General features: G+C 43.5%; 1 protein-coding gene across 1 annotated transcript; it reads left to right on the top strand.

Moving 5' to 3' along the window:
* RBM18 (RNA binding motif protein 18) lies at positions 1-23397 on the top strand. Its single transcript, XM_066367273.1, has 6 exons — positions 1-151; positions 3110-3238; positions 10724-10850; positions 14080-14166; positions 15851-15936; positions 21435-23397. The coding sequence occupies exons 2-6, from the start codon at positions 3126-3128 to the stop codon at positions 21592-21594; spliced, it is 573 nt and encodes a 190-aa protein (XP_066223370.1). The 5' UTR covers positions 1-151; positions 3110-3125; the 3' UTR covers positions 21595-23397.
* Positions 23398-24264: the final 867 nt, after the last annotated feature.

Here is a 24264-nt window from a genome sequence, read left to right on the forward strand (position 1 = left end):
CACGGGGCGGGGCGGCGGCGCAGGCGTAGTGCGTCACCCGCGGCCTGGCTGCGGGCATCGTTGAGGCGGACGCGTCCCAGAGTGTGGTCGACCGCGGGGTCCGGACCGGCTTTGGGGGCATGAGCCGAGGGGAAGACGGCGAGGCCAAGAGGTGAGTCCGTGCTCCTGCACCATAGCGCGGGCCCCGGAGGGCCTGCTAGGGGTGGCTGCCCTAGAAGACCTCTTCAGGCCCCGCCCCGGATTGTCCCGCCGCTGGCCCGGAAATAACAAGCCGAGTAGTGACCCATCGCATCTGGGAATTGGCGGCCAGGATCGGGAAGCCGGGGTTCCAGACTTGACCCCGCCGTTACAGTTAGCTTTTAGGAACAAGTACCTTTGTTTCTCTGCGCTTCATTTCCCCTAAATGAGTACGCCTGGCTTCCAGGGTTGTCGCAGCACAGCTAGGAGTATAGATGAAAAAGCGTTTTTGTCAACTGTCAACAATCTAAGGGGTTGTCGCCGTTGCAAAATCAAAGGATTTTGAGCCTCATGCCATCTTGATTTCTCATTACACTTTACTGTTCCTCAAAAAGCGCTGTGATGAGCTGTCACAGATACTGTCTTATTTAAGCCTCATAACCACCCATAAGATCGGGATGATTGTGACCATTCTAGAAAGAAGAAACTGGAGCTCCGAGTAGAGAAGGGGCTTGCTGTATTCATTCATTCATTCAGTAAATAATGGACACCAGCCACGAGCCCTGTTGGGAATAAAGCCATGATCAAAACAGGCAAGACCCTGTCTACTAGTAGCTTACATTCTAGTAAGGGAAACAGAAGATAAAGCAATAAGTAACATAGTAAATAACAAGTAAAACAATATCAGTACATGAATTCCTATTGTGTGGAAAGGAAAAGGTGGCTGTGATAGAAACTAACAAGGAGCTCGGTCTGTTAGGAAAAGCTTTTCCGAGGAGAGGACACTGAAGGAGCGCTCATGACTTACCAGAGGCACAGTAACTGGGTGCAAAAACCAGGATTCCCATGCAGATCTTTTGGGCCCATTTCCTGTGCTCTTCCCATTAAAAGTGGTACCCTCCTGTGATACTAAGTAGCTGTGGGTATCCACTCTTTTTAGACATGAGAAAATCAGAAGGTCCTATCATTCACGTCTCATCACAGATGTCTCCTTTAGAGACGTTAGTTGAGACATCTCCACTAATTCTTAGGTAGTCCCTTCCCCGTCTCCTGTCAAACCACTTCGCTTATAAGTGTGGGCAGCACTTATCACAGATTACATCTTGTTTATTAATTTTGCTTCCGTGTTGTCTTGTCCCTCTTCCAAATATAAGCACCTTGTGGGCTGAGACCTTGTTTTTCACTGCTCTGTCCCCAATACCTAGACAAGGTCTAGAAAACAGAACCTCAGTACATTTTCTTTTTTTGAATGAACGAATGAATGATCTATAAGAAAGGAGGAAAGGATGGTGGGTGGGGGGGTGGGGGGACACAACAAAACGTTTCTCCTCCCGTTTCCACTCCTGGGATCTGTTTGTGTCTGTTTCGCCTTCCTCTCAGGCGGTAAGAGCTGGAGGTATGTTTTCCTCTAGTCTGCTTCCAGCACATAGCCCAGGGCTTAACAGGTTGTGGTTGCTTGTCACACAAGTGCTGAACAGATTGAACATGTGAGTGGGAAAGGAAGAATGCCCTTGTGTGGGGTTAGCTAGACACAGTCAACGATGACCTGGGGGCTGCCATGCTAGACTCTATGGGCTGGGCTGAGGTAAGAAGTGATGGCAGTGTCCAGTGTGTGTAGGCTGCTGTTATGGCAGTTCCTGACACACTGACCTCAGAAGCACTTCTGGTTATATAGGACACACGCTTTCTCTAGCAGGGAATTCCAGGATTTGGCACAGCCTGCCATCTCCCTGGCCCCTTTATCTTTTTTTTCCCAACAGCATTATACATTTGTATTTTTTTCACATTATCCATTTATTAATGCTTTGTTTTATAGCTGGCCCCTCATTTTTCGTCCTTTCAACAACCTTACATTATAAGCAGGGTAAGGTTTATTGTGTAGAGATGAGGAAACTGAAGCTTAAGAGAGAAGTGACTTCCAGTGGAAACGCCAACATTGGAAACCTGGTCTACTGACACCAGATTTCTGCTGTTTCCACAACTGTCTCCATCATAATCCTCACCTTCCTTTTTTTGTCTGTGAGCTAGACATTTTAGGAAGACTAGTAACCATTTAAGCTATCATTAATTGAATCCTTCTTAGGTGCTTTAGGTGTATTAATTCAGTAAATCTGCACAACTCCCATGAGGTATTATTCCCATTTTACAGATTTGGGGAAACTGAGGCACAGAGTGGTTAAGTAATTTGCCCAAGATTACAGAGCTAGTGAATGGAGAAATGGAATAACTAAGGAGGAAGTCAGTCTCTTCTTCCCAGTCTCAAAATATTAAACATCATACTAGCCGATATTTATTGGTTATCTTCTGTTGTCAAATGCAGTGGGTAGTGATTATTTTTTTCATGCATTATTTTTAATGTTCACAATGGCTTTGTAAGATAAAAACTGTTATCTCCATTTATATGAATGAGGAAACAGGCCTAGAATCCTTATGTAATTTACCAAATTACACAACCTGCTTTCAAACTCAGTTCTAACTCCAAAACTATGGCCTTCCATTTCCTGTATTGCCACTGTCGTGAGGAAGAGATGCTCTGCTGCTGTTCCTACCCTTCTGCTTCAGGGTCGTTGAGACTCTTTCTGGTGGTTTCCAAGGCTTATTTTGGGTGATAGTTGTTAAGCGAGAATATTGTGGAGTAAAAGAGACTTTGGCCTCCTGCCCAGTCAGCCTCTGGCTTCAGAAGAGGAAAACTTTAGTTTCTACACACACACAGCCACGCCCCCTTCACCTTAAATGGAAGCTTTTGCTCTCTGGCTGCCAGAGGAGCTGTCCCAAGGGACTGGTGCTGGGGCCTTGGTTGTGGAAGAACTGAGGCCTCCGAAGGGACTGCCCAGGGCATGCCCTCCTTGAATAAATGTTTGTTGAACTGAATTTGAAGTCTCATGTTCACAGTGTTGCTCTTCTCCTGTCTGAATGTTCACATTCCCTTTAGTATTTTATAGAGATTGATGGAAGCAGAAACCAAAACTCTTCCCCTGGAGAACGCATCCATCCTGTCAGAGGGCTCCCTACAGGAAGGGCATCGGTTATGGATTGGCAATCTGGACCCAAAAATCACAGAGTAAGTCGAAGTCATCTTGATTCATTACCTAGAAATTGGGATGTTTGCAGTGGTGAGGTTCAGGAAAATTTTCCAGGGATGTAGGATATATTTTGACCTGTTGACTTATGTTTTAATTGTCTTGAGAGGAAATGTGATGTGATTATTAGCTTGTTATCCTGCTATCTTCACATTTTTCTTATATTACATTTACACTCTGCTGAAAGACACAGACTTGGATGTTCTTTAAACTATATACTCTTTTCTACTTGCCAAAGATGTTCTATTTTCAACTATTCGAAGCCTTATACCCAGTGACCAGGCAATTATTTTCTAGAATCAGCCTTGGGCATGATTCCCTCAAAGGGAAGGAACCAGCAGAAGAAGTCTCAGTACCTTCACAAATAGGAGGAGAGGCAGCACTTGCCTCTAACTCGTGTTAAACAGCCACAGGAAGTCAGAGCTGGAAGGGATCTTAGAGGTAACCTAGTCCTTTTGGTTTTCACTTATTCATTAAATAATTTGAGTACCTACTGTATGTCAGATGCCCCATATTGACCAGTATTCAAACTTTTAAAGTCTGAGGAACCTTGTCTTGAAGTAATCAGAACCTGTACATACAGTGAAAGCCCAGAGCTGCTCTGATTGAAGGGGAAGAGGTGCACTCAAAGCCTATGGCAGCTGCCACCCTTTCTTTAGCATCACTTTTAGGACTCCATGAAGCCACTTAAAAACCTCTGCTATGTCCAGCTCAATCTACAGTAGAGGACACTGAGGCCCAGGGGACAGAAGTGCCTTGCTTACCACAGTCACAAAACTAATTGAATTGTCCTGACTCCTCACTCTTTCCATTGTGGACGTTGTAGTGGAGAGGAATTTCTTAGCAAAGAGAACGGGAGAGCTGTCTCCTTCCCCCAGCTGCCCAGTGGGGGCTGGGTGGTGGTTGGTGGCAGGATGGTAAAGGGTGAGTGGATTGAGCTGGATGACCTCAGCGCTTAGACTAAGCGTGGAAGACATCATCAGTCCTGGAAGTCACTCTTTGTAATAAAGTTAAAAGGAAGGGAAGAAGAGACAAGGGAACCTGCAGGGTCTGGGATGAGAGGAGCTATAAATAAGGGCTGGGATTAAGAGCCTGGAAAAGGGATGTAAACTACCATGTCATAACAGAAAGTTCAGTTCCTTAAACCAGCTCAAGCTCACATCAGCTAAATATTTAAGGGGTGTTGTCCTATATTATGTGACCTTGGTTATGGGGGCCCTGGACTAGACTGTTTCTTTTTATGGCTCCTGGCTTTGAGGATGAATGTGTGACTGCCCCACCTCTCGTTGGTGTGTGCTGATCAGAGACTCGTTTCCATCATCTGAAACCCAGGCTGTGAGGGGATGCTCCCGGAGTGGTTTCCGTTCCCACCTCTGCTTGTCTGATGGAGGTCTGGAGCAGGGAAACAGTTCAGTGCTCTGGCTGCAGGGCCCTGAAATGAGACCCTTGTTCTAGTTGTGTCCTGCTGCTTGACGGGAAGGTTCAGATGGGCACCTGCCACCTCCGTGTATGTCCTAAGTTGGAGTACATCAGTGTTCTCTCCAGTTCCAGCATGGTCAGGAACGCTGACCCAGGACTTTCCCACTGGTGTCTCTGCTCTTGACAGATCAGGCCAAATGTGGGTGGCAGTTCTAACCTGCAGGGTGGGCCTCTGGCTCCACCTGTGGCCTCCTGCCTCTGTGTCACCAGAAATCATTTTTACTCCTCCTCCGGAAAGTTCTTATTTTAAAATGCTTTCTGTTAAACTGACATATTAAATAATAATAAGTTTCTTTTTAAAGATATAACTACCAATCATAGCTTATGATTAGCATGAAATACTTTGTATTACCTCATTTAATTTACTGAAGTTTAGCAAAGAAAGCTAACACATTAGTATGGTAGGTCTTGTAGAAATATATGATACTCTTCCAAGGTTTTTTTTTTTGGTTTTTTTTTGCATTTTTCTGAAGCTGGAAACGGGGAGAGACAGTCAGACAGACTCCCGCATGCGCCAGAGGGATCCACCCGGCACGCCCACCAGGGGCGAAGCTCTGCCCACCAGGGGGCGACGCTCTGTCGCCACCAGAGCCACTCTAGCGCCTGGGGCAGAGGCCAAGGAGCCATCCCCAGCGCCTGGGCCATCCTTGCTCCAATGGAGCCTCGCTGCGGGAGGGGAAGAGAGAGACAGAGAGGAAGAAGAGGGGGAGGGGTGGAGAAGCAGATGGGCGCTTCTCCTGTGTGCCCTGGCCGGGAATCGAACCCAGGACCCCTGAACGCCAGGCCGACGCTCTACCACTGAGCCAACCGGCCAGGGCCTCCAAGTTTTTGAAGCATATAAACTTCTGGATCCTGTTCCTCTCAAGGTATGTAATAGCCTAGACTAATTATTAAAACACAGTCATTCCCAAACATTGAAGGGATTACATGATAAAACTTACGTGACCTTGTGGTACTTGGCTTACACTCTAATCTCAGAAAGTATTATTTTAATCCAAATCTCTAAACTTCTGATGACTCTTGACAGAAGTTTCCAGAGTACTCTCCAGTTTTCTTGGTTAAACTAACTTCCCACACCAACAAATCAGTATAATTCCTGCTATTTCCTATTCAGCAAAACCCTTTTTACCTCTCTTTCCTCTATATATTCATACTCTTTACCATCCCTCTTTCAGATCTCTTTTATAAACTGATTTGAATACCCCTCCTATTGTAATGCTTTCCTACCTCTTAGGAAACAAATTACAGTACATGTATGTCTTTACTGTCATGAATGATTATAGAAGTGTGTAAAACAGTGACAGTTAAAAACTTTTCCACTCAGTTTTTCACAGTAATGCTGTGTATGTCTTGTTAATAATCTGAGTCGTGCTCAGGTTCTAAGAGAATACCCATCAGCCTCCTCTCAACAGCACATGCACTGCCAGCTGACTGGCTGGCCCTCTAATATTTGGCTTTTCCTTTATTTGCAGTCACTTTATGGTTGCTATACTGCCCACTTCAGGGCCGTGTTAGAGGCCAGGAATATCTGGACGACTACATAGATCTTGGGGATTTGGATTAAGGGGAATGATGACTCACTCTTATTTTTGGAGGTAGCACACCCCAAACCCATTTTCTTTCTGCTGTATTGTGGTGCCTCTCGACTACATTATATGTCATATTTCATACCTATAAAGAGAAAATTTAACTAAATGATGAGAACATTTTTTCTAGCTCTCATATTGCATTAGTTCCTCTTATTTAACCTCATAACAACCTTGTGAAGCAAGTGGAACATATTTTTGCTGTTTTGTTGGAAGAGTTAATTGAGTTGGCTAATTTTCCCACCGCCTAATTAGTGCTCTTTGAACAAATAGTAGTCCACATAATTGAGTAGTTATAACGTAAAGCATCCTATTCTAAATTTTTAAATGTAAGGAAATTTTTTAAAATTATGGGACCCAATCTAACTGTAAAGGCAAAACAACACCTAAACATCATTTAGTAGTGTCTTCAACAGAGTAGCCGAAAGTTCATGTTGTTAAATAGTGTCTGTTTTCCACATTGTGGTTTCCTCCAAAAGGGTTAATACTGCTTCCTATGTCAAATATTAAATGTGCTATGGAGAAAGCTAAATTAATATTCACAGCATCATGCATAAGGAGAACTAATGAGCAGGAATAAAGCCAAGAGAAATTCTGAAAGAGAAGTATTCTAAATAAATGATGAGTTATAAGTAAAGGTTAGAATAAGAAAGATTGTTGTGTGAGCAGAGTATCAGACCTTTTAGACTAAAGGAGAGGTTGAATGCTAAATGAGAATGAAAATAGTTGGGTAAATAGAAATCAGATTAAGGCAGTCTTTAAAATTTACTCAAACAAGTTTGAATTTCATGTGGAAGGGACTCATTGTGGTTGTGTAGCAGGAAACGGATATCATGAAAGAGATGATTTAGTAGGGAAATTAGACATCTTCATGAAGGATGGGTTGGAAGGGCAAAGACTGAATATGAACATTAGCTACAGCCCTGTTGTTAACATCACCTAGATAGAGACAGTGAACTTGGAGACCATTGGTGTCAGAGACGAAGAGAAAGTGATGAGGAGGAGTGGAGAGGTGAAGATGATCCTAATGTTTCTTGCCTGAGAAATGTAAGAGAATTTTGTCCACACTGTCGCTGGAGTAGCTGGAAACAGGCATCAGGTCGTGGAGGGGAGGATATCAGTTTGGGGTCTGTTAGGTAAACTTGAAAGCAGTAGAGAGTCATCCAAGCGGAAATGTCCTTTGATACAGAATTTCACCGATAAAGTAGGGTACAAGGACAAATAATGCATTAACATGTGAGAGTGATGTGTGTACCTCTGAAGAAAACCCTTTTTTACTGTCAGCCCATTCTTTATTTTTTCTTCGTTGTCCATGCTTCTTTTCATGCCTCGGTTTGCATGAAACAGCCTTTACTGTTTGCTTACTTAAATTTGAAACACGGTAAGACAGTCTATTACATACAGGGCATAGACCATAAAGACCTGCCACAGAACAATTTCTGTAAGTTTGGAAAGAAGTTTTTCTTTAAAACAAATTGTGCTCAAAAGGTCATCTTAAATGTCATTTTGTTGGCTTCCCATTGCCTACAGCATCAAATTACAGTTCCCTCACTTAGCACACAGCCTGTCCCCTGCCTGCCTTGCAGCCTCGGCTCCTACTGCCTACCCCTCTTCCGATTGGTCAGACACCTCTCCCCCTTTCTGTCGGTGCACTTGGCACTCACTGACCACCACCTTCCTCTTCATCTTTGTGCTTGCTTGTACACCTCTGTGCGCAAGCAAGACACTGTTTTGTGACTGTTTGATTCCCTATCTCTCTCTTCTAGCCAGCACTTGAGGTCTTTGAAGACAGGAACCTAGTTATATTCATCTGGTTAGTCTAAATGCCTAATGGTTTTTGGCACATAGTACTTGTCTGTTTTAACATTTATATAGTTTAATTACTTATCTGCCATTATGCAGGAAGGCCATTTTACTTTTTTTTATTTTTTGGCAGGAAGGCCATTTTAAAGACCCATTATAGCCCTGGCCAGATAGCTCAATTGGTTAGAGCATTGTCCTAATATACCAAGGTTGCAGGTTCAGTGCCTAGTCTGGTCACATATAAGAATCAACCATTGAATGCATAAATAAGTGGAACAACAAATCCATGCTTTTTTAACTTTCTTTCTCTCTCTCTCTCTCTCTTTCCCTTTCTCTCTCTGTCTAAAATCAATAGATTAAAAAAAAATTTTTTAAGGCCCATTATGGAAAACACTGACTGCAGTCGCTGGTATAGTGCTGCAGGGCCCACACTTCCCGAGGCGAAGCACGGCCCTGATGAGTGTGAGTTCTCCCCTGCTCCGGCAGCAGATGAAAGTGCTTGCAGATGTGAAAGCAAGAGTCTTCAGGCTTTTTCACTATCAGAGCTCGCAGTCCCCATCTCCAGGAAGCAAAATAGTAAACATTTAGTTCCTTTTGTTTCGGGGTTCCGATAATTTCAAGAAATTATCAAACAAGAAACAAAATCCTGGAGAAGTTGAAAGACACAGACTTGAGCAGATGTTCCTAGAATCTTAAGGTCGTACTTCTCGGGCAAAGCATATTTGTTAGCTTTTGAAAGAATAATCTGTTGTCTTTTTTTTTTTTCCTGAGTAAATTAAAATTCATTTCTTCGGAAATGCCAATCACCTTACCTTCCTGCTATTAAGCAGAATAGAGCTAATGAAAAGATGACCAGCCCACAGTAGCTCTTTTCGATTGTTTTTTTTTTTTTTTTTAAACAAGTTTGACCCACAATTCATGGCAACTTGGCGCAGTGTTAGGGTTTGAATGGGTGTTGCAAGTGGAACATACAGCTGTGAATCAAAGACGTTTCGGGAGACTCCCCTAGACCATCTTTCTGCATTTCAGAGACTCACCCTCGCTATTCAAAAAAAGCAAGTAAACGCAGAAATTTACACTTCAGGTGTCTCCCTTTCCCCTGATGAATCACCTCCTGCATTCTCGCTCACAGTTGAGGTCTCCTGATGGGAGTTGAGAGTCTGGAACGAGAGGCTTTCTTTTCCTTTCAAAATAGGTCTAAAGACCAGGTGAATATCCACAGTGTGCCTTGGGATCCTTGCATCCTGCCCGGCAAAAGGCCTGTACTGTGTCTTCCCTGTCCCACTGTGTCAGGCACCTGATCCATGGTAATGGGCTTGCTTGTCAATGTGTGTTAGTGTCAAATTTAATATAGTTTGCGATCCAGTTCATATCTTTCTGTCTCCCAAAGGAGATTCTCCGTCAAGAGTAAAATCTTGATGAGTTTCTCCTAGAAAACAATGTGAACATAAACGGGGCTGTGAGGACAGCTTTACTGGCTCCCTGTGGGTTAGAATTCCCAGTACTAACAGATTTAGCATGTGGGCCGATACCTTTTTAGTATCCCAGGGACAGCATTGTTTAGAGAAAGCCTTGACTCCTTTGAATAGCGGGGAGGATGCCAGGAGGAAGGCCGAAGGAAAAGGAAGCGGGAGAGCTGTTGGTTTGTCTCACCCTCACATCAGATGACAGGAAGTCGGAGTTGAGATTGGCCACAGCAACCTGTTAAGGCCACATCTGTTTGAATAACTTAAAAGCTCTATAGAAACCAAATAAGTGTTAGAGAAAGGAATCCAAGAAAAGGATGAGGGGCAGAGTGGCAAGCAAGAGCTTGGAATAAATTTTTTCTTTGGCCATCTAAATTTTATATTCAGCCATGCTCCAGAGTATAAAGTGTGTTAAGCAATTGAGGCCCATTAGTTACCCACAGCTGGGTAGTTGGTGGAACTGGCCAGGTTCCCCTGCCCTGTGTGAGCCCAGCCTCAGTCATGTCCGGGTTCCACATTGTCCTGGCGTTCAGTCACACCAGGGATTGAAGCTCAAAGACTTAATCATGGAAGTGCCACTAGCTGTAGCTGGCTTGGGGCAATTTCTCACAAGTGCAGTTTGGGGCTAATGACTATGAAATCTAATAGGGAAGTCTTTCAGGATTATTTTGTTTGTGTGAATGCCTGTGTGCACTGTTACTTTATTTTTGAGATAGGGTAGGCTTTGGCCTTTGGAGTATGGGTGTGTGTTTCTGATGTAGTTATAGTTATTCACAAATACTATTTCATTGCCAAAAAATTAAAAATAAATAAATCAACACTATTTTTGAGCTTTTCTCTAAAAGAAAAACAAATGGTGCTTATAGGCCAGACAGCTGTTTGTTAGGTGTGGCTTTTTGTTTGGTATTTTTGTGCTGGACAGACACATAGCCATGACAATTCTAGTTCCCATTCCAAATAGAGGCAAACAAATTGTTTGCCAAATAAATTAACAGCCGTTTGGAGGAAGGCAGGGGGCGGAGGCAGGAGATTTTGTCCCTGGGGTAAATTATCTCCTGCTTTTATCTCACACTTCAGGCTCTCGTTGGCCGACAGATGCCCAGAGCGAACTCAGACTGTCCTTTCTCCGCAGATACCACCTCCTGAAGCTCCTCCAGAAGTTTGGCACAGTGAAGCAGTTTGACTTCCTCTTCCACAAGTCAGGTGCTTTGGAGGGACAGCCCAGAGGGTACTGTTTCGTCAACTTCGAAACTAAGCAGGTAATGGGACTTCTCCCCCTCACAGTACTCACACTCTCTCCCAAGGGTTTGTGCGTGTCCTTTGCTACTAGAATAGCAGAGCCTTGTGGGCAGGAGCCGGTCTCATTCAGCCTGAGTGCCTTGCTCTGAATCCTAAAGGAGGTGCTTGGTAAACAAATGAATTAGTGAATAGCTTCCAAAATCTCCCCTCCCTAGGCTGTGGACAAAGGCAGCTGACCTACTTTTCTGACCAAATGCTTTGGGATGCCCACATGAAACACATGGACATCCTCCTCCCTGTTCTGTTTTGTTTTTTCCTTAAATGGCTGACCAACAAAGCCTCCTTTTCTCTCAGTAGTTTTGCCCTGTGGTGCAGCAGCCCTCCCTGTCTGTGCTGAGCCACCCACAAACTCTCTTTTATTCTAATTTCTTAAAAATGTACCCTTCTTCTCAATGTCTCATAATAAATGCATAAAAATTAGAGTATATATGGAGGAAGAAAACGTCCATCCTCAATCATGATATAGACTATAGACATGTATCTTGTATTAAAATTTAGTCCTTGAATCAAATACACATTGATAAAGAATTTGAATTTGATTGTTATTAAATAAAGAGATAATGCTTAGTACTTATCATAACTATTAGTTTTATATGAGAACATTGCCTAGTTATTAATTGGATGTTTTTCTTATTATAAAAAAGTTAAACATGTTTATTTTAGATGAAAATATAGGTAAGCGACATCAGCCCAATGCCCAGAAATAATCCCTGTTAACACTTAGTTATATATCTTTCCAGACCCTTTGTCTTTCTTCATGTTCATACAAACAAAACAACTGCCCTGGAAGCCTCATGCATATGCATAGATAAACACATGTTTTGGCTTGTAACACACAAATAGGAGCCTATGATCCTGTTCCCCAAGCAAAATATACTAAATTTTTTTCTGTCACCTGATACACATCAAGATAACATTCTGTATCCTCATATTGTGGTTTCGCTGGCATAACTCTAAATAATGTAAAGATTCGTTGATGTGTATCTTAACATTTATACATTTTATTAGATATAACTTAGACCTCAGTCTAAAAGATAACAGGATTTTTGATGACTGCATAATATTTTATTATGAGACCTCATAAGTTATTTGACGAACTGTTAGCTATTTTGGTTCTCCCCAGTGATCACAAGTGTAAATAGTGTAGTGAACATAGCTAGTGTACTCAGGACAATGGAGTGGTTTCAACATAGGTCATGCACATTATTTCCTACTACAACTGCCGATTGCTGTCAAGAAATGATGCATCAGTGTGTTCTGACATGTCATGAGTCCTGACCTGCTCTGGGGATTTATTTTTTGGCAGCTGTGATAGACAGTAAGTGATGCATTGCTGTTGTGATTGTTCAGGTTTGGGAGGGGGGTGAAAGAATGCCTCATATGGTTAGCATTTTTAAATACTTTATTCTCTCTCAATGATAGAGTATAAAGACGATTCTTGCAATCAACTAAAATCAGGGACCACATTAGGGATAGATGTCAGTTTAAAAACACTGGACTAACAAAGCCTAGCTTCTATTTTTGCCTCTATTTATTAACATTGGGCAAGTCTCTTACTCTTTGGTCTCAGTTTTTATCTAAAAATGAGAATTAACCAACACCCTTCTTACCTTATAGGAAGTTGAAAGACTAGATGGGGGTACATATGAAAACACAGTTGGCATTTAATAACGTTTGAAACGGGTATAAAGATAAGAAATTATTTTATAAAGCAGTGGCATCGTATTACTGCTAATGCTACAGAATTAATCGAAAGTGTCATGTAAATTCTAATTTACTAAGTGAAACTTAAAAGAATAAGATATCTCTTCAATCCATCCCTCCCATTTTGTGCGCTGTAGGGAGGCAAGGATGTCAGTGACTAATACCTGACACATAGCGGTTACTCGGTAAAGATTTGTTGGGAGTCACACTGGAGAGCTCCAGAGGAGTAACTGTCACCAGTGAAACCAGACTGGAATGCCTGCTGGTCTTACACTACGGTCTCAGTAGACTGTCCCTGTTTCTCTTGCTCCTTAAGGGCTTCCTCACCCCTCGTAAATGTGGGCAACTCTCGGCCAAATGCCTCATGGGTACAAATGGAGCAGGATGGAAAAGTACAGCCAGGCTTCCTGGGAATGTCTTCAAGTGTCCATTCTCCAGCCTCAGGAATTCCTTTCAGCCTTGTAGCTGCTGGGCCTGCTAGGGAAGGGGTCAGGGCGCTTCTGGCCCCGAAGGCCAAGTGCAGAGCTTGGCTCACGCAGACCCCCTGCACACAGCCTTTTTTTTTTTTTTTTTTTTTTTTGTGGCAGAGACAGAGAGAGAGTCAGAGAGAGGGACAGATAGGGACAGACATACAGGAACGGAGAGAGATGAGAAACATCAATTCTTCATTGTGGCTCCTTAGTTGTTCATTGATTGATTTCTCATCTGTACCTTGACGGGGGGAGGGAGGGCTACAGCAGACCGAGTGACCCCTTGCTCGAGCCAGTGACTTTGGGTCCAAGCTGGTGAGCCTTGCTCAAACCAGATGAGCCCACGCTCAAGCTGGCCACCTCGGGGTCTTGAACCTGAGTCCTCTGCATCCCAATCCAATGCTCTATCCACTGCACCACCGCCTGGTCAGGCTGCACACAGCCTCTTTGCCTCACTGCTGCTTTTTCTGGACCGCTTTTCTTCCCTCCTGTAGCCTCTGAGGCCGCTATGCTTCTCACTCTGGATCCAGGGAGTCTGAGCCCTAGTCCAAGATACAGTTCCAGGGTCCTCGGGGGGGTACTGTTTCATGACAGGGGAGGTGCTGCCCGAGCTAACAGGAGTGTAGAAAGGCGTCACTTATAAGAACAGAGCTGTCTGTTCACATTGGTTGAGGGCTCCCCACACACTCCATGCTTTATGTGTCCTCTTTTGCTCCTCACGACAACCGCCGAGGAACAGGTATTATCCAAAGCTAATTTAGAGAGATGACGTGACCTGCCAAGTACCACCCTGCCAGTAAGTGACAGAGCCAGGGTTTGAATTTTTGTTTGACTAAAAAAAAACTCATTCCCTTTTTATTATTCAGCATTTTTTCATTGTAAACTTTTAGTCAGTTGTTTACCAAAAACAGTTTGGTTTGAAATTCAGCCCTCAGAGCTAGAGAGGTCTGGGTGACTACTTAGAGCTTGACGGCCATTTGAAATGTTGGCTAACTGTAGTCCCTTTCCGGAACAGGAAGCCGAGCAAGCCATCCAGTGTCTCAACGGCAAGCTGGCACTGTCTAAGAAGCTGGTGGTGCGATGGGCGCACGCGCAAGTCAAGGTGGGTCTGATAGGCCAGGAAGACGCCAGCAGTGCACCCTGACAGTCTCCGAGAGACACTGTCCACTTCCCCATTTGCATCCCAGTCTCTTCACATCTGGAACAGCCAGACTTTGGTCTCCTACTTGTATTTACCATGTGTGTTGCCAGATTTTTCTTTTGAGAAACATCTCAGGAGGGATTAAGTTCCTTCATTGTTTCTCTCCACATACCCACAGATTCTGTTTTTGATTGATTTTTCCATGTGGCCTGTGTGTATACTCAGACCTCTGTCATTTTTTTTGTGGAGTGGTTCTTTGGAGGAAAAAAATGTATTTATTTTTAAAATTAGTTGCTTTAGGCATTATTAGATTCTCTCCAGCCTCTCAATTCTGTGAAGAGTTTGAATATGTTTATTCTAAATGCTTGAGAAGTGGGTAGTTTGCATGAGTGCTTAAAACACTGGCATCTCATTACGCCAGATATTTTGAGAGTTATTTTTGGGACTTTGCAGTGTCTGTATTGTCTTCAAGGCCTGAGAAGTGGCACACTGCCTTATTCGTCTTGTAAGAGGTCTCTTGGGAATGCACTGGGAAAGCTATGACCATTAAAAAAAATGAATGGCTTTCTGTCCTAGCCAGCACAGAGGAGGTAAGTATGGGGGCTGGAGTAGTCCCAATAGCTGATTCCCTTCCTTCTGCAGTGGGGTCTTGGCAGACCTGCCTGCACAAAGATTTGTGGCACTTACAACCGAAGCTTCAATCTTCAGCCACATGAACGCAGGTTCAAATTGTCAGAGATTCTCTACGCAACAGGCCTCCCAGTAGAGTCAGGAATTAAACATTTGAGCTCAGTATCCAAGCTGAGAGGCAGAGCTCAGACCCTTGGGATCCTTATGAATATTTCAGGTAGTCAGTCACAGAGCCTTCTCAATTTCTAGGGTATATTACCTTGAAAACAGAAACAGCAAGGAGAATTACCAAAGAGTTTTTTACTAAAAAGAAAATTCAAGTTTCATTTGCCAGACGGCTGTCATTTTCTCATGCTGCATCTCACTGAAAAGGCACGCAGGAGAAATCACCTTTCTTTTGTTTGAGACTGCCTCGCGCTGCTCTTCTCCCATGAGCCTTCGACCAGAGGCTCCTGATTGCTCTGTCATATTATTTTTACTTTTTATAAGAATTTTATAATTATCTCACATCAAGTCAAACTGCTCTTACTGGAGAATATTTTCTATATCAGTAGCTGAAAACTGTTACTATTTTTTTTCTCCACTCAGGCCTGTTAAAAATTGAATGTTATGCTTGGTATGTTGCAAAAATCTAGCAAAATTTTAAAGTGTTTTGGATGAAGCAAAATAATTATGGTAAGAAGTGGTCTGTGATCATTAAAATAAGAATGTAAGAGGGCAGTCCTGCTGTCTGTCTGTACTACCTGTGAATCTGAAACTTGAAATTCTTTCCCTACCAAATAAGGAAGACTAATTAATGGCTGGATGGGAGGCTGCTTTGAACTTTTTCTAAATGTATAGCTGTAAGCCAAAGCTGTATGGAGTTTTGCATTAATTCTAAATGTAAAGCAGTCCTAAAACTGTATAGAAAGGTGCCAACAACATACTAAAAGCATTAAAATCTGTGACCCCAGGCTCTGCAGTGAAGGGCTGGTTTTTGTCCAGGTGGAGTAATTTCCCTTTTTCTTACTTTCAGAGATATGATCATAACAAGAATGATAAGATCCTCCCAATTAGTCTTGAGCCATCCTCCAGCACTGAGCCTACACAGTCTAACCTAAGGTAAGATGTAATGAAGAATAACAAATGTTTGTTCAAGAGCTTGAGCCATTTCTTCATTCCAAACCTTCATTCATTCTCTAGTAACTCTTTGGACTCTAAATTCGAATAGAACCTGGTAACTTTTGACATGTTCAGAGATGTGTTGTTAATCTCCATAGTGTATACATTTCCTCTCCTCCCATCCCCCATTTATAGAATTCATTCAGAATTGGCCAGGTGTGCCTACCACATATTGGCCATGGTGCTTGTCACTAGGAGTACAAAGGTAAGTCAGACACAGTCTTTACCTTAAATATAAGTGTTTTAATAAGGCCTTGTGTCTCTTTGGCATTGGTCACCACACTTAATTCCTGCTGAACTGTTGCATTCTTTTATACAAAATTTTAGTTTGCAGCACTTTAATTCTACCATTTCAGTAACTATAACAGTTTTGTACTAATATGTACAAATTGTGAGTTACTTTTTTGGAGTTAATTCAAAACAGAAGAAACTAAGGGTGGGATAGAGAAAGGGGAAGTTAAATGGATGGCCAAACAGAAGGAGAATTTTAGGGGATTATTTTGGGGGGGATGTTTGTTTTTTTCCATTGTAGCCTAAGGAGATATTTTAACAATAACAATAGCCAGGATTTATTGAACTTACTATGAAGCAGGCACTGTGCTAAACACTTTAGATGCCGCATGTTATTTAATTATAAAATGTTGCTTGAGGCACTGTTAGGCGCGTTTGACATGAGAGGAAACTGAAGCTGAGGAAGGAAAACCAGCTTGGCCAAGAGCACACGGGGAGCACACAGCGGAGTCCACACTGGAAGCCAGGTTAACTGGACTTCAGAATTCAGTCTGGTAGTATGACTTCAGAGACTCTCCAGGCTGTAAAGGCAGGAGCACACACAGCTCTAAGGCCTGTTCCAGGGGTGGGGAGGGCTCTGTGAAGGAGGGCCAGTGTTCTGTAAAGACTAGGAGTCAGTACTGAGTCTGGAGCACACACAGCTCTAAGGCCTGTTCCGGGGGCGGGGAGGGCTCTGTGAAGGAGGGCCAGTGTTCTGTAAAGACTAGGAGTCAGTACTGAGTCTGGAGCACACACAGCTCTAAGGCCTGTTCCAGGGGCGGGGAGGGCTCTGTGAAGGAGGGCCAGTGTTCTGTAAAGACTAGGAGTCAGTACTGAGTCTGGAGCACACACAGCTCTAAGGCCTGTTCCGGGGGCGGGGAGGGCTCTGTGAAGGAGGGCCAGTGTTCTGTAAAGACTAGGAGTCAGTACTGAGTCTGGAGCACACACAGCTCTAAGGCCTGTTCCAGGGGCGGGGAGGGCTCTGTGAAGGAGGGCCAGTGTTCTGTAAAGACTAGGAGTCAGTACTGAGTCTGGAGCACACACAGCTCTAAGGCCTGTTCCGGGGGCGGGGAGGGCTCTGTGAAGGAGGACCAGTGTTCTGTAAAGACTAGGAGTCAGTACTGAGTCTGGAGCACACACAGCTCTGAGGCCTGTTCCAGGGGCGGGGAGGGCTCTGTGAAGGAGGGCCAGTGTTCTGTAAAGACTAGGAGTCAGTACTGAGTCTGGAGCACACACAGCTCTGATGCCTGTTCCAGGGGCGGGGAGGGCTCTGTGAAGGAGGGCCAGTGTTCTGTAAAGACTAGGAGTCAGTACTGAGTCTGGAGCACACACAGCTCTGAGGCCTGTTCCAGGGGCGGGGAGGGCTCTGTGAAGGAGGACCAGTGTTCTGTAAAGACTAGGGGTCAGTACTGAGTCTGGAGCACACACAGCTCTGATGCCTGTTCCAGGGGCGGGGAGGGCTCTGTGAAGGAGGGCCAGTGTTCTGTAAAGACTAGGAGTCAGTACTGAGTCTGGAGCACACACAGCTCTGAGGCCTGTTCCAGGGGCGGGGAGGGCTCTGTGAAGGAGGGCCAGTGTTCTGTAAAGACTAGGAGTCAGTACTGAGTCTGGAGCACACACAGCTCTAAGGCCTGTTCCGGGGGCGGGGAGGGCTCTGTGAAGGAGGGCCAGTGTTCTGTAAAGACTAGGAGTCAGTACTGAGTCTGGAGCACACACAGCTCTAGCGCCTGTTCCAGGGGCGGGGAGGGACCTGTGAAGGAGGGCCAGTGTTCTGTAAAGACTAGGAGTCAGTACTGAGTCTGGAGCACACACAGCTCTAAGGCCTGTTCCAGGGGCGGGGAGGGCTCTGTGAAGGAGGGCCAGTGTTCTGTAAAGACTAGGAGTCAGTACTGAGTCTGGAGCACACACAGCTCTAAGGCCTGTTCCGGGGGCGGGGAGGGCTCTGTGAAGGAGGACCAGTGTTCTGTAAAGACTAGGAGTCAGTACTGAGTCTGGAGCACACACAGCTCTGAGGCCTGTTCCAGGGGCGGGGAGGGCTCTGTGAAGGAGGGCCAGTGTTCTGTAAAGACTAGGAGTCAGTACTGAGTCTGGAGCACACACAGCTCTGATGCCTGTTCCAGGGGCGGGGAGGGCTCTGTGAAGGAGGGCCAGTGTTCTGTAAAGACTAGGAGTCAGTACTGAGTCTGGAGCACACACAGCTCTGAGGCCTGTTCCAGGGGCGGGGAGGGCTCTGTGAAGGAGGACCAGTGTTCTGTAAAGACTAGGGGTCAGTACTGAGTCTGGAGCACACACAGCTCTGATGCCTGTTCCAGGGGCGGGGAGGGCTCTGTGAAGGAGGGCCAGTGTTCTGTAAAGACTAGGAGTCAGTACTGAGTCTGGAGCACACACAGCTCTAAGGCCTGTTCCAGGGGCGGGGAGGGACCTGTGAAGGAGGGCCAGTGTTCTGTAAAGACTAGGGGTCAGTACTGAGTCTGAAAGTCAGGGACACAGTGCCTGTGGGGATGGAGGGCCAGACAGAAAGCAAACAGGCCTTCTTGTCTCTAATCTACACCGAATGGAACAGATTACAAGCATTTCATTAAAGCACAGGGGAAGGTGATCCTGCAGTGTTTCCAGGAGCGATAAAGTTACTAAATTAAAAGTTTTTTGCCTGACCTGTGGTGGCGCAGTGGGATACAGTGTCGACCTGGAACATTGAAGTTGCCTGTTCGAAACCTTGGGCTTGCCCGGTCAAGGCACATGTGGGAGTTGATGCTTCCTGCTCCTCCCCCTTCTCTCTCTCTCTCTCTCTCTCTCTCTCATTCCTCTCTCTCTAAAAATCAATAAATAAAAATTTTTAAAAATCTTTAAAAAAAAAGTTTTTGTTACTAATTTCAGTTGAATATCATTGGTATTTCCTAATTTTGTGCTGCTTTATTGTTTTGTACTTCAGAAATTTAGAAGGTGATGATGACTCCGTAGCTTCACTAGGGACTTAGCTCCCCTGTGCGGTGCTCCCCTGATCCCCTGTGCCGTGCTCCCCCTAGAGCGAGCCTCCCTTGTCACAGAACGGTGCCCACAGAGGCTTTCATAACTGACTCCTGCTGGGGAAGGGGACTGCGTTTTCCTGGTGATCTTCATGTTCTAGTGAACATGACTTTAGTGTATTTTCAATGTTTGCACTTTTTACTAGATAACCTGGTGTCCTCCATTTATATTTTAATGCAGAGATACTCAGCTTGTATGCTTAATTAGAGAAGTTTGTTCCCCTGTGACTTGTACAGGAGGAACATCTGGCTGTCCCACTAATGAAAGCCGTGCCAGAGTGCATCTTGCTTAGACCTCGGTGTTCTTTTTTATTATAACATAGGGGGTTTTTTTGTTTGTTTTTGTTTTTGTTTTAAGCGAGACAGGAGGGGAGAGAAATGAAAAGCATCAGCTTGTACTTGCGTCACTTTAACTGCTCATTGATTGCTTCTCATAGTTCCCTTGACTGGGTGCTCCAGCCAAGCCAGTGACCCCTTGCTCAAGCCAGTGACCTTGGTCTTCAAGCTAGTTACATTTGGGCTCAAGCCAGTGACCGTGGGATCATGTCTGTGATCACACACTCAAGCCAGATGAGCCCGCACTCAAGCCAGCAACCTCAGGGTTTCAAACCTGGGACCTCAGCATCCCAGGTCAACACTCTATCCGCTATGCCACCACTGGTAAAGGCTATTGTAATGTAGTTTTTAATTTATATTGCTCACGTGAAATTTGAGGAGATCTCCTTTGGAGGAGATCAGAAAGGCCACGTGTGCATTCCCTTCCAGCTTCCTTTTCCTGCCCGTGCACCAGGGGCAGAATGGAAAAGGGAAGGAGCCAGGGCCAGAAAATAGCACTGCCTCAGTGCATCCCAGTGCAAGCGAGGCAGTGGCCTTGATCAGAGTGGAATTCCGTACAGCTCTGCGCTGTGCCCTCACCTCTTCCCTCTAATATCGGGCTGCTCAGCTCCCAGCCTGACGGAGAGGGAAGAGCAAAGGCTTGCTGACGAACTATTTGGGGTTGAATCCTGGCTCTGCAATTGGTTAGCTGTGTGAACCTGGGCGGCTCAATACCTTTCTGCATTTGGTTCTTTGTAAAGTGTGGGCACAGTACCTGGCTCATTATAAGCACTCTGTAAATGATGGCTTTTATAAACACACATCTGTCAGTAGAAAGGGATGTCATGGATTTCCAGGGTGTTTTTTTCCATTATTATTCAGTGATTCAAAAGGTGATACAACATAACAGTTACTAGAATGGGCCTTGGAGTCCAGTCTCAACCACTACACTTACTGGCTATGTCTGACATTGAGTAAGTTAACCTTTCTGTGCCTCAGTTTCTTCTGCAAAATAAGGGTATGACCTACCTGACAATGTTGTTTTCAGTCCTACATGAATTTTTCTTTTCAGTTTCTAAGTGTGCAGTTCAGTGGTGTCAAATACTTTCATAATGTTTTATAACCACCACTACCATCCACCTTCATAATGTTTTCAATGTAAAATTGAAACTCTGTGTCCAGTAAACAATAACTCCTTATTCCCACCTCCCCCCAGCCCCTGTCAACACTGTTCTCCTTTCTGTCTCTGATTTTAACGAAATATCTCCTATTAACTGAAGTCACAGTATTTGTCTTTTTTATGACTGGCTCGTTTCACTCAGCACAACGTCCTTGATGTTCATCCATGTTGCAGCATATGTCAGGATTTCTTCCTTTTTAAGGCTGAAGAATATTGTAAAATATGTTGCTTATCCTGTTTTACTTACTCGTCCACCAGTGGACACTGGGGTTACTTCCACATCTTAACTATTTGGAATAATGCTGTTATAAACATGGGTGTACAAGTGTCTCTTCCGGGCCCTGCGTTCAATTCCAGCATGAATTATTTCTGAGCGCCCACTGTCTGCCAAGACACAGTGTTTGTGTCTTCGGATTAAATGTGACAATATGCAAAGTACTCCTAACAGTGTCTGTCTGGACTTGGTTCTGACTTGATTTCTTTCTGAAGATGGAAGCGTTAGTTATTCTTTGTGTATGCTTTATAGGAAATGTTTGAATGTTTATATTTGAGGTTTGTGACTTTTCTGACGTGAAGGAGAGGTACAGGGCAGAGGAAGTCCCCTGAATGTGCCCGGCCGCTCTGACCCTCTGCTGTCCTTTTTCCAGTGTCACCGCCAAGATAAAAGCCATTGAGGCGAAGCTGAAAATGATGGCAGAAAATCCCGATGCCGAGTACCCAGCAGCGCCTGTTTACTCCTACTTTAAGCCACCAGAGAAAAAAAGGACTACTCCTTATTCTCGAACAGCTTGGAAATCTCGAAGATGATCGTTATGAATCACTGTAGCAGCAAAAGCAAACTGGTCTCCACACCTGAAATCCTCTCTGCCTTTGTACTTTGTAGATGTGACTGGTACTACCCAACAGAGCACAATCACAGGTCAGGGTTTGGTGAAATAGCAGTATTGGATGTTCCTATGGATGTTTCTACCCTGAAGTATGTGTGGAATTGAGCATCATCCAGAATAAATAGGATTGTATCCAAAATTGTGATTTGAACACTAGGATGCTCTAGTTGGCTGGTTTGTTTCAATTTGTAACTCCAGAAACACAATATAGTGTGCCAGAGAGAAAGACAAACATAAAAATGTTATCATTTCAATTAGAAAACTAAATTTATTATCGTCTATCTTAAAAAAAATAGAGCATTTTTCTGGGCTCCAGTGTCTTTATAACATAAAAGAGACAGGGAGGGAAGTCGTAGATTTTGAATCATGTTCAGAACTGTTGTTCCAGAATTGACTCTGGAAATCCCTCCAACTGGACTAAAAAGGAAAAAGTTTTTGGCAAAAGGGAGCTGGTTCTTTGAGCAAATGTTGTGGTAATCTGTTTAAGAATTATGCTTATTGTTTCAAAATCCCAGTTAGGAATGTATGGTATATATCTAAAATTGTTTGCGTCAACAAAACTATAGAATCCAATTTAGCATTTTATACCACAACGGAAGTTCTATTTATAAATCCAGCTTTTATTCTATAGTGATTTTTTTAAATTTAAATAATCCTGCCTTCTATAATCCCAAATGTTGTTAACTGATGTGGGATCTTTAAATACGCTCATTGCATGAGATTGATTGTTTTTATAGCATGAGAATGTTCTGTTTGGAATTATATCATGGTCAATCTAAATAGAAAAGCAAAATTTCTTGGAAACGTAAACATTTCTATATTGATCTCTATCAAGTGTTATTTATTATTAATTGTTCAGGGGTCTGAGCAGGAGAGATTGGATTGTCTTGTGTGGGGTGAGGTGAGGACACAGTGGACACAGTCAATGGAACAGGCACTACTCTGGCACCAAGATGGTCATGACCTCATGTTTTTTGTAGTTTTAAAAGCTTGAAAGATTGCATGACTTATAACAACAGGGAGAGAAAAATAAATCCTGTCTGTTAGGTAATGTGATTTAGGAGTTTGGGTCATTGTGGTGCCAGGTAGACGGACTGTTGCATTGGACAGCACCATTGCTTCTTTACCAGGTAAAGCATTTTTTTTTTACCCTAGATGCCATTCTTAGTGATTTCAGCCTTCTTACCATTTTCATTCCTAGCAAGAGGGAGCTTTCACTATAGGAGCTACTACAGTCTTCCTGTGAGCATAAACAGATTTGAGATACTTGAACCAAAACTTGAGCATAGTGAGGTCTCAGAATTTACAGAACTAGTTCAGAGACATTCTTATCAACTTTCCCATGGTAAATCTTTTCAGATATCTTTAGGTATTAAATACTATCTACATTTATTAGCTCTGTCTATGATGCAAGTAACTCTCCTTCCATTTGGGGGACAGTTTAGGGAGGTGGTAGCATCATCTCCCATTTTTCTGTTGACTTCTTAGAGTATAGAATTCACCATTTTATCCTCAAATCCTCAAAGGGTTGTGGTGGAGTAGGGCTTATTTAATGCAAATAGTCTTCTTTTTAAAATAGGAACTTAGAAAATACTTAACTCTGAATTATCTAGAGTTGTTTCCTTTAGAAACCAGAAATATTTATTTGTATTTAAAGCAATGTTTATTATTTGTACCAATTCTTATTCCTCTGTGTGAATAAATTGAAGACAGTGTCAGTGCAGCTGTGCCTTCTCTCCTCTGTTTTGGACCCATGATTGCAGCTCTCTGGTAGGCTTGTTTCCCTCAGGACGTGGGCCAGTGTGTCTGGGGTAAGGGATAGGGTTTGGGTGGGAAGGCGCTGTATTGAAGAACCTTCTCTGCAGAAGGCTTGGCTAGAGGTAACCTCAGAGACAATTCTCTCCACCTTTATACCTGCCTACTTCTAGTGTTAGACATGAGGAAAGAGACCAACTGTTCTCACTGCAATGTATTTTAAAAGAACTTGTTATTGGAAGTCCCTGAAAGCACTGTACTGTGTTTAGTCCCTTTTTCGAAATAGAAGTTTCAGAAGAATAAGTGTGTATGTCGTAAATGTGCTAAAAGCAGTCTGGTGAAAGGTTTGTAAAATACAGGTGTTAACTTGTTATAAAGTTACCTGTACTTTAAAATTATTTGTTGGTTTACTGTTTTGCTAAAATTGTCACTTATAATTTTGATTTATACAAGACTGAAGAATTGAGGGAAATATTCAAGAAAGAGGAATGAACTATCCAGTTTATCAAATGTGAAGCGTGACTCGAACCAGTTGATTTCTGCGATTGCCACTCAATGTGGGGAAGAGGAACACATGAGGAAAGATTTTTCAAAGCAGGTTAAACAGTAGCAAAAGTCTTTCAAAACCAAATATTCTAGATCCCTGTTGTTCATTAAGGTATGTACAGTTAATTTTTGAGTCAACCAATGTACCTGATTTTTAATATTACTTTATAAAAGAACAGGATTAATTCTTGCCTCATAAATTAAATGTTAAACCATTTCCAGTATGTAATTATTATGTTCCTAAAATAGGATTTGCTCCAATATTTTTATCCTTGATGTCTCTTTTTCT

Source organism: Saccopteryx leptura, chromosome 2 (genome assembly GCF_036850995.1).
Source record: "Saccopteryx leptura isolate mSacLep1 chromosome 2, mSacLep1_pri_phased_curated, whole genome shotgun sequence".
NCBI lineage: Eukaryota > Metazoa > Chordata > Mammalia > Chiroptera > Emballonuridae > Saccopteryx > Saccopteryx leptura.

What these genes read in the sequence shown, in the direction of transcription:
- RBM18 (XM_066367273.1), top strand. Translation starts at nt 3,126, where the DNA reads ATGGAAGCAGAAACCAAAACTCTTCCCCTGGAGAACGCATCCATCCTG. An exon ending in GGGCGCACGCGCAAGTCAAG is followed by an intron (nt 14,167 to 15,850) that starts GTGGGTCTGATA and finishes TCTTACTTTCAG; the next exon opens with AGATATGATCATAACAAGAA. An exon ending in CCTACACAGTCTAACCTAAG is followed by an intron (nt 15,937 to 21,434) that starts GTAAGATGTAAT and finishes TCCTTTTTCCAG; the next exon opens with TGTCACCGCCAAGATAAAAG.